Raw genomic sequence first — 12,763 nt, 5'->3', positions numbered from 1 at the left:
TGCAAAGCCTTGCAAATAAAGAGCAGACACCTTCTGGAGGGCACCAGGAGCTCTGCAGGAATCCCTGCAGCCCTGGGCAGCGATGACCTGGGGAAAGGCATCCTGTCTAGAGACCAGCTTTAATGGCAGAGCAATGACCAGGCAGCAGGAGAGGGACCAGCTTCCAGCTGAGGACAGAGACACCCAGGCTGCTCAGCCTGGAACCAGGCTGGTGCTCATCTCACTTGGAGCACGGCCAATCACTTCTAGTAAATTATTCATCTGACAAATTTAGCCTGTTATTCTAGTCGTGCTCTACCCAGAGTTTTACAGATTTCGTTATTATTTCAAATTGTGCAAACACCGCAGAAACCTCTCCCGGGCTCTGGCGCACTCTGCCTTCATCTCAGCTCATCTGCCACATCTGAAATGTGATTTCTACCATCTGGTGCCCAACCATCCTCCCCCAGCATGGCCCCAGGACCTTGGGGAGGTGAGTAGCATCCCTGTTCAACACAAGGGTTTTACCAAAGGGAGAAATACCTACTGTGGGAGAACCATCTACTGAGGATCATGGGGTCAGTGGGATCACAGGAGGTCACAGCACACTTTCAAAGTTATTTTGACTTATCTTTCAAAGATATTTTGACTTTTTTTCACTTCCATCTTTGTATGTGGGGTAAGGAGAAAAAAAATTATAGCACTGTTCCTTTGCATCCTGGACTATCTGGTTTCCCAAGCCTGGTCACTTTGGAAAACAGGGAAAAGCTTTTCTCTTCCTCCCCACACACCATAATTTCTTCTGTTGAGGTTGCTTTGTAGTCATGAGGGTACAGCTAAAACTTTGCACTCTCAAAGAGAATGCAAACTATAAATCCTGGGAAGAACAGGAGGAACATGGATCGGTTTGTTGTGGACAAGCCAAGAGTGATCAGACCCACGAGTGGAACAGCAATGTGTCCAGGGAGAAGCTCTCTGCCAGGCACTTGAGTCTTTCCTCATATAATGCAGGGTGTGAGGGAGAAGAGCAGGCAGCAACACCACCTCCTTATCCACCCAGAGCTAGAGGAGAAATGCAAGCCCATGTCCCTCACAGCAAGGCTCGAGTTTGCTCCCACTTGTGTGGTGATAGTGAGCTCACACCTCATTTACAGGGAGAAAAACAGGGTGGAGAGGCCCAGGAATATGAAATGAACCCTCTCCAAGAGCTGTAATGCACACTTTCACAAAAGCACCAGAAATGAGTATAAATTTCTACACAGAGACCTGACAGGACTCCCTAGCAAGATATTGTGAGACACCTGAATGACTCTCATTAAAGGGAAATTAATTAGCTGAACAGAAGGGATGGAAGCAAGAAATGCAAAATATGGAGCAACTGATTTAGGGAAGAGGTTTACTGACCAAAAGAAAACCAGAAAATGAGTATGAAAAAATAAGTCACAGGGCAATCAAAATCATTCCTTTCTTACCAGGCTAGAGAAGCTAATGGGTGGTGGAAAGGGAGAATGGTGGAGTGTGCAAACACTTGTCCTGCATCCCTGCGAGCCCCATCGGTAGCAGGGAGAGAGAACACTCCCAGCAAGGCCCAGAGGGATGAGGACGGACACGGTGCCTGCTTCCCTGTGGAAGACTAGTGATTTTGTTGTTGTATGGCTCATCCCACCACAACAAGTCACAGTCTGCCCTAGGGCACACGGCCTCTGCAGCGACGCTGAACGCTGGGGACAAGGCGGTGGCTGGGGCTGCCTGCGGCCCTTCTCCTCTTCTGACCACCTCGGACATTGCTTTTGTGAGCCTTGAGAGCGAAGCAACGCGAGGCCGGTCTGAAACCCCCCCGTTCAACCATGCCCCAGCCGGAGCTGCCCTCCACAAGTCCGGGCAGCATCCTGGGAGAGCCTGGAGGACGCAAGCCCCAAACTGCCGTGCTGCAGCCCAGCCCACCCGCAGGACAAGGGGATGAAATGAACAGGGCCTATGCCTTTATTAATAGTCAGCTCTTTATTAAAAAGTCAGCTCGGCAGGGGGCTCAACAAGGAGCTCACCCCCGCTGTTGTCGCTTCTCCGGTAGCCGAAGGGTGAGCAGGCATGCAGAGTCTGTCCCTGGAGTCCCCGTGGCACGCTGGTAGCTGGAGGTGAAGAGGTGTGCAGTCCGTATCTGAAGTTCCAGCAGACCGTCCTCTCTCCTTTCCTCCTGGCACACTGGTAGCCGAAGGGTGAGGGGATGTGCAGAGCCGGCTGCCGAAGCCCAGCAGCAGCTGTCCCTCTCCTTCTCTCCTGGTAACACCACGAAGTGTGTCTGCTTTGCTCCTGCTTCCCACAGCCCAGTCCAGTCTGGTCCTCTGTAGGTTATGGTGACAGGTCAAACACAGACTAGGGATGGGGTTCCCTTTTCCCCAACTAGCACACCCATCCAGCCCCCTCCAGTGTGCCCATCTTTTCCATTTAGGGGTGTTTTTCATCCCCAAAACCCCCTCCTATGATCCCACTGGATTATTTTGCATCCCAGTCCTAGAATGGTAGTGAGGGTGGGGGGAGGTAGGTGATTCCCAGGAACAATTAGCTAATTAACATTTCAATGTCAGTACTTAGCCCAAGCCAAGTGTCCCAGCCAGGCTGTTTTGTTCATAACAGGGGAGAGGCAGGAGCAGCGCAGCGCATCCGTGCGGGGCTGGGCACGCAGCGCGCATCCCAGCCCGGACCCACCGCACCGAGGGTCCCTTTGCGCCAGGGGCAGAGGTGGGACAGGCTTGAAGCCCTGAGCATCACCAGAGTGCGCTGGAAGCGCCGGGTGCGGACTGCCAAAAAACCTCAAAAACCCAAAAAAACCCCCCAAAACCGCACCGACACCACCCTCAGGGACGGGCGAGGCCCCGCCTCTATATGCAAATTAGATCTCGGAGCAGCCAATGGGGAGGCGGGGGGCGTGGCCGCGGCGGGACTTGCCCGGGCATGTGCCGCGGCGGCTTCCGGGCCGGACACGTGTGACACAGCGGGAGCGGTCAGCGGCGGGGACACCGGGTGGCACCGGGTGGCACGGGGGTGGCACAGGGGTGGCACGGGGCCCAGTGGGGCTGGCAGGGGTCTGGGGATGGGTAACGCGGCTGGCGGGGAGCTGGGGCCTGGAGCGAGTTAGAGAGGGCCGGGTAATGGGCAGACAGGGCCCTAGGGAGTATGGCGTGCGGGGGGCAGAGGGGATAGTGGGGTGGGCAGGGGGCTGCGGATCGGCGAAGGGGTGGGCAGGGCTCTGCGGCCGGGAATGGGGCGGTGTGGAACCAGGCAATGAAGGGGCAAAGGCGTGGTGTGTCTCAGGGTGCGACAGTGTGTCCGTGTCCCCTCCCCCGCTTCCCTTGCCCCGCGGCTCCTGCCTGTGCCACCCCGCAGGGAGGGGAGCACGGGGTCCGCACGGCTCTCATGGCCCCCTGTGCATCCTCCAGCAGGAATGCCACCAGGCAAAGGACAGATGACCCCGCTGCTGCCCGCCCCCAAGGGCTCCGCGCCCACCCTGCAGGGCTCCCATGGCGGCTGCGCTCCGGCCCCCAAGGGTCCCGGCTCGCCGCAGGGTCGCAGCAAGAAGAGGAGCCGTAAGCACCAGCGGTTCATGGCTCGTCGGGCAGTGCTGGAGCAGAGGGGGCTGCTGAGCCCCCACAGGCAGCCGGGCAGCGAGACCCCCGAGGCGGGGCTGGCGGCACACCCTGAACTCACCAAGGCACATGGCACCGCGGCACCGCGCTGTGACCGGGTCCCCAAGCCCCAGCAGACCGTGTCCTCATCCCTGCCTCCATCTGCCTCTCCAGACAGCATAGCCAGGCACCACTCCGTGCTGCTGTCCCAGGGGAATGGCAGCGCCAAGAGGATGCAGATGTCCTCCCTGGTCCTGCGGCCGGGCAAGTACGTGGCCATCGACTGTGAGATGGTGGGCACGGGTCCTCAGGGTAAGGTGAGCGAGCTGGCACGCTGCTCCGTGGTGAACTACGAGGGGGACGTCATCTATGACAAGTACGTCCGGCCCGAGCTCCCCATCGTGGACTACCGGACACGCTGGAGTGGCATCACCAAGCAGCACATGAAGAATGCAATTCCCTTCAAGGCTGCCCAGGCTGAGGTCAGAGGAAAAGAAATTTTTTTAAAAGCCTCTGTGTTATCTGTCAGAAATAAATTGGGATTCTTGGTGGCCTGTGCTAGATTGCTCTGAGGCAGAGACACAACACAGGAATGGGAGCCTCAAGCTGTGCAGTGGGTTGGTTTGCTTGCTTGTTGTTCCTTCTGGGAGCCTAAAAACTAGAAGGCAAGGAGCTGAATTTAATACAAAATGGCTTATTTTTCACTTGGTATTTCTTTCACTGCAGTGTCTGTATAACCTTCTGTGACTCTTCCAGATCCTGAAGATCTTGAAAGACAAGATTGTGGTAGGGCACGCCATCCACAATGACTTCCAAGCCCTGAAGTACTTCCACCCGAAAGACAGGACTCGAGACACCAGCCAGAGCCCTGCACTGAAGAAGAGGGCAGGGCTGCCCATCAGAACCAATGTCTCCCTCAAGAACTTGGCCAGGCACCTGCTCCATAAAAATATCCAGGTAAGCACCAGGAGCTCTGAGATGGTGAGAAACAGCTTTGGGTTATCTATGAACCTCTGTGGTCAGTTGTGTGTGAGGTGGAGATGAACCTTGTTCACCCCGTGCTCCTGCCTATAAATAATCTGGGAGAGCCAAGGGCCTCCCAAGCTGACAATTAAGTATCTCAGTAAAACAGGGACAGCATCTGTGCCCTCCAAAAAGGGTGGAAGAGATACTTGTATGGAATTGTGCCAGTATCAAACCATGACACCTTGGCTACATCAAACCTTTGCTGTCTCCAAAACCCACAGTACTTGTGTCTTTCCAAGCAAGCAGACGACGTGACCTGTGAGATTTTTGCTGCCCCTTTTACCCAACGAGGCTTTTTCCCCTTTCCTCAGGTGGGCCGCAAAGGACACTCGTCGGTGGAGGACGCCCAGACAGCCATGGAGCTGTACAGACTGGTGGAGGTGCAGTGGGAGAAGGACCTGGCCCACAGCCTGCCCCCCCGGCCCCCCAGCCCCGTCACAGACCCCGCTGCAGACAGCAGCCACTACCTGGATGACCAGTACTGGCCCACAGAGCTGATGGTGAGCAGCCTGTGATGGGGGACAGCATCTCCTCCTGGTGCCTTCAGCTGTTCAAGGTGGAGGTGACTGCTGACCTCCTCCTCTGGGGCTGGTGCCCAGCACTGCTCTGCTCAGGGATGGAGACGTGGTGACACCTGGACACAAGCAGTCTCCCAAAAATGCTGTCTGCAGCCTTGAGCTGTCACACAGAAATAAGGGCCGTACTGTGCTGTGTTCATCTGTCACTTGGGGATGAGCAGGGTCCTGTGTCAGCCTGGAGGAGCCTCTGTGGGCATGTAATGGGGGCTACCAACACCCTCCATGCCTTCTGTGGGGTTGTCCTCCCAGACAGCAAGGAGCAGGTTTTCCTGTGCAGGGCCTGAGGTGTATTGCTGAAGTCCAAGGGCTGAAAACCATCTGGACCAGTAAACAACCAGTTTGCTGCTCACTTTCTTTCATAGAAATATGCTGAGTTGGAAGGTATCCATCCTGATTGTTAAGTCTGACACCTGGCCCTGCACAGGATGCCCAAAGAATCCCATCATGTGCCTGAGAGCTTTGTCCAAACACTCCTTGAACTCAGACACGCTTGGTGCTGAGATCACTTCCCTGGGGAGCCTGTTCCAGTGCTCGGCTCCAGCTGTGTGCTGAATATTTTGTCCAGAACGATACTCTGATACTGTTACCAAAAGCTTTGCTTAAGTCCAAAAAGATTTCATCACCTGGTGTCCCTTGATTAGCTAGGTGGAAGCCCTGTTGTAGAAGGAAATCGGGTTCAGCGAGCAGGGCTCTGCCCTGATGAAGCCGTGCTGGCTGTGACCACTGACTGCATTGTGCTCCAGGTGGTTTTCAATACCTCCCAGAAAATACTTCCCATCATTTTACCTGTCAGAGAAGTGAGACTGACAGTATGTAGTTTCCAGTGTCCTTGCCCTTCAAAACTGGGGCAACATTTGCCAGCTTTCAGTCAGCTGGGACCTCTCTGAATTCCTAAGACTGCTCAAAAATAGTTGAACAGCTCTGTAATGACATCAGCAGCGCTTTGAGGATTCTTGGATGAATCCCATCAGGCCCCATAGATTTATAGGGATCCAACTGCACAATGAAGTTCAAGAGGAAAGTCTGGGTCTAATCAATGTCCAGCTTGGACAAGAGCGTAGAATGCACTTCATTTAAAATAAATTATTCACATAATTGTCCAATTCTGAATTAAAAACTGTTCTGGCTAAACCCCTTGTGTATATTCTGCATGATTTGATCTGGCAGTTTTCCAGGAGTGAGAGGGCAGGGATGAGGTTGGCAAACGAGTGCCCAAGTAGCGTGCCACGTTCTAGGGCTTCAAACCCACCTGGAACTGGAAGAGGTGCTTTGAGTGGCTGGAGTAAGCAGTTCCTTGGGGTACAGGCTTGTCCCCTCTGCTCTGGGGACACCCCAGTGAAGGCAGGAGAAGCAGGGGATGGGCTCAGCCAGAGCCCAGGGTCTGTGAGCAAGATCACTGTGGGAATGTTTTGAGCTGTGGCATGGGCTGCTGTCACAGTGAGAGGACAGGGTAATGCCCATCTGCAGTGACTGCCTGTAGGTGACATGTAGATATCTGTGGCTGCAGAAATGTGACCCAGCCAGGTGTGTGAGCACCAGAGAGGGGTTTGGGGCTGGACACGGGGAGTGACTTGATTCACCAGGGAGCTGAGCAGCCACAGTTATAGAAAATTGATATTTTTTCACAACGTGCCTTAACGACAGCCCTTGGGGGCATCCCCTGAGCACAGTCCCCCTGCCTGGGCTGTGAGGCGGGAGGTGGCAGAGCAGGCTGGAGGGCTGCCAGCACCCTGGGAACTTTGGGGGTCCTGGTGCAGCACAGGGGGTACAACAGCCAGCCCTGGAATGGAGTCCATGACCCTGTCAGCCAGGCTAGACCAGCAGCCAGTGGAAGGTAAGGAGAGCTCAGCCCCAGCCTTGGGAAGCGGCCAAGGCAGCCGGGTGACGCAGCCACACCTGACGCACACATCAGTGCCATTACCAGACACATCTTGCACTTCCCACCTTAACTCCTCCCTGCCTGGCAGAGGAAGCCAGCAACAGCTCAGAAATGCTTTGAAATGTGTCAGACACATCTAAAAATCTTTGTCCTCACAGTGGCCCAAGCAACCATCCTTCAAAAGATATAACCTGGGCTCTGCCGTGAGCTTGTGGTCCGGACAGGAAAGGAAACGTGGCCCCGTGGAAGGCCTTTAATCCTGCTTGTTCCATTTGTCCCAGGTGCATTCCTGATGCAGCAGGGTGTAAAACAGGGCCAGCAGCACCTGGCCTGTGCCAGCTCAGGGTGCAGCTCAGCTGAGCTGTGCAATGTCAGCAGGACCCACAGAGGGGTGCAGGAGGAGCATGGTGGGTGCAGGTCTGTTTCCTCCTCTCTGCCATCTCCACCTTTCCTGGGACAGCAGGAGGGAGGCAAAGCTGAAGGAAAGGTGAAAGCTCTGCATCCCACTGTCAGTAGATGGTGGCATTCCAGAAGTGATGCAGCAATGCTGTCTTTGCCCCTAGGAAAGCAGATCTGGAGGAAGGACAGAGCAGAGCTTTGCTCATGGCCATATAACCTGGCCCGTGTAACCAGATCCTTTCGGGGTGTACATGGGTTTGTGGAGAACTTATATGGGGCACTCCATGGCTCCCAAATCATTTGTCCACCTGAGCCCCAGCCTGTTGCCTCTCCAGCCCCCATCTCAGTGCCTTGCACTTCACCCTGTGATGGTCAATGTGAGATGGGTATGGTGGGTGAACGTGGAGAAGGCTTTACCAGCTTGTGACTCAGGCTGCCTTGCCATCAGCCTAATTAAGGAAAAAGAAAAACCATTCCCAAAATCTTGACCATACACTGATTTAAGCCTGATTATACCCCCCCTGCTTTGGAGGCAAATTTGGAGGCAGTCAGGCAGCCAAAGGCCAGCAGCCCTTTGGTGCTGTCATTCCCTGCAGGCTTTGCTTCTATGCCATGATCTCCAACTCTTGAGGAAGGTGAGAAACAAATTTGAGGGTTAATCCCTATTTGCATCAGATATGAAGGGCTTGGCAAACCCCAACACTGTGTACTGATGCCCCCCAAAATAGGGCTGCTGCTGAGCAGACCTCACATGGATGATTAGAGGTGGTGGCAATCTGCTCCCTGCCAACAATGTTTGCTCTGAATAACCTAAGTGGCAACACTCGCCCCATTTCCAGCCTCGGAGAGCTAATTGGGATTTTCACAGGTGTTTGTGAATATTCACCTCCGTGCCAGCTCGGAGTTGCCATGGCTGAACAAACTCCAGCTCATCACATGCTCCGGCTCATCTCACGAGCAGCTTGCTGGAGCTCGTGTTGGGAGGCTGAGCGTCTTTAGGCGGGAGAAGGACAGCTGAGCTGGCTCACCATTTACGCTAAAATTTGTGATAATTGAAGAATCTGCAGAAAACTCAGCTGCTATCTCAACAACCCCTGAACAATGATTAACCCAAACCATGAATCCAGCACTGGGCTTTTTTATCAGAGGGAAAACATTGTCAAATGAGTTTTTTCCAGCCAGCTGCGAGTGCAGGTAACCGATAAGGCCGTCATTGGAGTGGGGCTGAGCCAATGGGAGCCGATGGCGACAGCTTTTACTTCTGTCTAGCAACAGCTTCTCCTTGAGCAGCAGGCACAATTCGATGCTTTCTCTTGCTTTTACTGAGCTCCCCTCCTGCTCCATGGGGCTTTTCATGGGGGGCACTCAAAAACTGAGGCTTGAGTGGATTGTCCACCTTTTCCTGCATGTTTTGGTCTCTGTTCCTTTCCTGTCACGGTGAGAGGTTTGCAGCTGTGAAAGGCTCCACCCTGCTCACATCCTGGGCTGGGTTGGCTCTCTCCCTTGTCCATGCACCAGGGATTCTGCTGGGTGGGCGCTGGACACCCGTAGGGCACTTGGAACTGCAGCAGGGCAGAGCAGCAGCTGTACCAGGAGCCCTGTGGCAGGGATGTGCCTGACCCTCCTGCTCTGCTTCCCCAGTGCAGGGTCCAGCACCTCTCCCACCTGCCAGGGACTGTTTGCACGGGGAGCAGGGCTGGGAGCAGCATCCCCTGATCAATCACCTGGCTTGCTTTGCTGCTGCCTCTGCTTATCACAAGACATAAGGTTGAAATGTCGTGTAAAGCCCAAATCACAGAATCACAGAGTTACAATGAGCTCACCAACACCTGGTGTTGGGCAGGACATCCCTAAAAATCACAACATGAATGTCTTGGGGTGGAGCAATGCTGGTACCTAATAACAGCCCGGAGCAAGCCCCTAAGCTGAGGCTGTCCCATCACTGTGGAGACACAGGGGGACGATTCACCCTGGTTGCAGTCAGAGAGCAGAGGCTTCACTCGGGCATTTCACCAGAGACCAAAGTAGCCACAGAGAAGGAGGACCCATGTTCCCTGCACCCCACCCCTCTCCTCCACTCCCCGAGGGTAAATTAGAAGGCAGAAAACTCGCAGCCAACTCTAAATTAAAATCTCAGGAGCCTTAATAAGCGGCTTGGCCGGAAGAAGCGGATAGGTGTGATGTGGAAATGAATAGGCACATCTGGCAGCCGCTTAGCACCTGGGCTGCAGGAGAGGTGTGCGTGATGTGTGCGTGTGCAAACCCCAGCACAGCCTCCCGGATTGGCTGCAAAACCCCTTCCCGACCAACGCCGGGGAACAGGGTGGCCTAGCAACAGTCTTCTCCTAATGAAAAACAACCCACTTAGCTAACCATCGTGACTGTGTGCATACGAGAGGGAAAGGCACAATTCCCAGCAGCTCCGTCCTCCCCTGGGAGCTGCCCCCAAAGGGTGAGCTGGACAGGTGGGGTGGCCTGACCTGAGTACCCCTGTACCCCTCAGTGCCTGCTCCACAAATCCTTTGGGTGCCTGGCAAGGATTGCTGCAGCAAAACACAAAGAAGCCCCCAGGGATAGCCCCCCTCCGTTCTCTGTGCTGGCAGCCACCCCCAGAATGGCTCACCCCACCACAGGCACCCCCACTCACCGGGGGCTGGATGCCAGCAGGTCATGGGGACCATGAGCTGAAGAAGGTGCCACCTTTAGATCAGGAGGGATTTATGGGGTGCAGCACTAGGGGAATGTGGGGTGTTCCCCAGCACTGCCAGGAAAAGGAGGAGCTGAGGGGTTGGTCACTGCTGTGGTCTTGCTTGGGGATGTCACCTTTCCTTGTTCCTGCCCTGGGACTCTCTCAGCTCCAAGGACAGTGAGGTTGAATGCATGAGCATAAGCCCCTGCCTTAATCACAGCCTCTCTGAAAGCCAGATAACAAAATAACCACTGATCTCATGGATGAGAGGACTGGGGCTGGCCCTGCAATCACTGGGAGCAGGGACACAGTGCAGGAGTCAGGCTGGCAACAATGGCAATAGATAATAAAAAGGAGAATCACTTTTGGGCTGCAGAAACCCATCTTCCTTGGGAAACAGCAAGTGACAGGACAGCTTTCTCCTGGCAAGGTGTGCAGTTCCCAGTAAGGCGATGTGGGGAGACAACCAGCTCAGCCACTGGCACTGGGGACAGCAGGAGTGTGGTGTGGGGTTTCCTTCCTCCCCACTTGCTGCATCATTTCAGGGACCTTGAAGCTGTGCACCAAACCTGTGGTCTTTCAGCTTCTCCTTTTCCCCCTCAGCTCACTCTGGCGATGGTGGGGAGATGTTGGAGCACCTGTGGTGCATTTTAAATTTTCTTTTTAGAGGGTGGTTTCACCTCAGCTGAAAGAACAGCCCATGCCTCCAGCTCAGACCTGCCCCACAACAGAGCTGCCTCCCCCACTCCACTCCTGCACACCTGCATCCCCTCACAAAGCATTAGAAATAACCCTTCTTTTTTCCCCATCAAACAAGAAAACATAATGCCATCATCTTTCCAAAGCCACTAGCCAGGGTCGAGCAGCAGGTGTGGTGTGCTCCAAGCCAATATCCCTGCCACAAAGGGTGCAGTGCGGTGAAGGCTCTTCTCTGGGGGAACCTGGTGGAAAAATGAAAAAAATAACAGGAGTAGAGGAAAAGCACAAAGCGTGACTCCTCAATTCCCTGAACTGACCCCCGGGGAGCCCCTAGTTCCAATTTTCACTCAATTTCTGCCCATTTCAGGTTTTTGCAGTCCCGGCTGTTCACTAGATGGTGCCCTCGGGCTGCTGGTTCCTGAATTATCCCCTTACAGGCTGGGATGGGATGGGAGGGGGCCCTGCTCTGCCCCGAGTTCCCAGGATGTATTTAGGAAGCTCACAAGCACGAAAGCAGCGTGAAGGCCACTTATATAACTCAGTTAAATCCCTGTGTGTTTTGGGGTCTTCGAGGTCTGATAATGTTCTGCAAGCACTGGCCTCAGTGCATACACCAGGTCCATTAGTATTTTAAAATTCTACTGCTATTATAGTGACAGCCCCAAAACAGGAGGAGAAAATGGACAAAGAGGCAATCCATCGTGAATACATTTGAGTAAAATAGCGACTAACCATCCATTAACTGTCACCAAAAAACATGTACAGCTGTAGTTCCTAAGCACCAGACAGGAGGAAGACAAGCTAACACCCATTAGTGTTACTCAGAGGGTAGGAATTCATTTAGGAATGTAAAACCAGGGGCATAAAGTAACATTAGCTGTGTCTGTTAGGGAAGAGCCCTGCCATGGGCAGGAGGATGTAGGGGGACAGGGATGCAGGGCATCCTGTGGGCACAGGACCACCCATGGACCCAGGGCAGGGGCAGCCAGAGGTGCTCCAGGTGCATTTGGTCTTCACCTGGCCAGGATGGAGACCCCTTTTTTCCCTTTTATTGGCAAACCACTCCTGCCTTTATAAGATGGGGATCCCAGCTGTGAGTGGCAACTTCCAGGGGCAAGTCACACAAGGCCACTCTGTGGTGGCACTGTGGGACATGCTGGAGTCCCCGTTAATCTTCTGGTCTCTTAAAACAGCAGAGTGATGGAAACCATCAAAGCCAGAGCTACACAGAGCAGCAGTTGTCATTTCAAGATGGCATTAATGTGCAGTTTAGGGTGAAAAATTATCTCCAAAAATGGTTTCTCATCTCTGCTCATCTCTGCCCTGCCCCGGGCAAACCCTGAGTGCTGTCCCTTCACAGGGACTCACTGCAGGATTGTCCATCCAGACATCAGGACTGGAGCAACAAAGGCCAGGAATTGTGCCAAGTTTTTATGGCTATTTTTATATTGTTGTTTTTTAGGGTTAAGGGTTTTTTTGATAGTGGGCAGATTAAGCTGAATATAGTGGAGAAGAAACTGTGTTTGCTTTCAGCATCAGCAGCCTAAATGTCCTGGAGGGGGACACCTTGCCAATGAGTCTTGAGGGGCTAATGTCAGCAGGAGGCAGAAATGGTCCTCTTGGCCTCTGGCATCACTGACTGCTATAAAAACAGGGCAAAACAGAGACCTCTTTAGCTTCTCTCATTTTGGGGATGAATGTAGAGAATGAGCACATAAACAAAACAACTGCCTACAGAGCCTCCTTTCGATCTTTTAGAGCCCCCTCAGTAGAGGAAAGCTTGTCTGAACCAACCCATTAAATTGGAAATTCAGTCCCAGGCACCTCCATGGGGGCTGCCTCCATCAAATGACGCTCCTGCCTTGGACAGATGCAGGTTCATGTCACATCT

At 53.8% G+C, this 12,763-nt stretch overlaps 1 protein-coding gene and 1 non-coding gene across 3 annotated transcripts; both read left to right on the top strand.

Annotated features, from left to right (window-relative positions):
• The first annotated feature begins 1,595 nt into the window (after positions 1–1,595).
• On the top strand, positions 1,596–1,668 carry MIR7-2 (microRNA mir-7-2). The gene has a single exon (NR_049014.1). It is a non-coding gene; the product is annotated as a microRNA mir-7-2 (primary transcript).
• A 1,196-nt stretch (positions 1,669–2,864) lies between these two features.
• AEN (apoptosis enhancing nuclease) lies at positions 2,865–6,337 on the top strand. 2 transcript variants are annotated; one of them, XM_030281493.4, is made up of 4 exons: positions 2,865–2,980; positions 3,417–4,084; positions 4,359–4,559; positions 4,940–5,288. In XM_030281493.4, the coding sequence occupies exons 2-4, from the start codon at positions 3,422–3,424 to the stop codon at positions 5,141–5,143; spliced, it is 1,068 nt and encodes a 355-aa protein (XP_030137353.3). In that variant the 5' UTR covers positions 2,865–2,980; positions 3,417–3,421; the 3' UTR covers positions 5,144–5,288. The 2 variants fall into 2 exon arrangements, with proteins under 2 accessions (XP_030137353.3, XP_030137352.3); XM_030281492.4 differs by having other exon boundaries at positions 2,884–2,980; positions 3,420–4,084; positions 4,940–6,337.
• The last annotated feature ends 6,426 nt before the right edge of the window (positions 6,338–12,763 follow it).

This window comes from Taeniopygia guttata, chromosome 10 (assembly GCF_048771995.1).
Source record: "Taeniopygia guttata chromosome 10, bTaeGut7.mat, whole genome shotgun sequence".
NCBI lineage: Eukaryota > Metazoa > Chordata > Aves > Passeriformes > Estrildidae > Taeniopygia > Taeniopygia guttata.
This window is presented reverse-complemented; position numbering and strand designations above follow the sequence as displayed.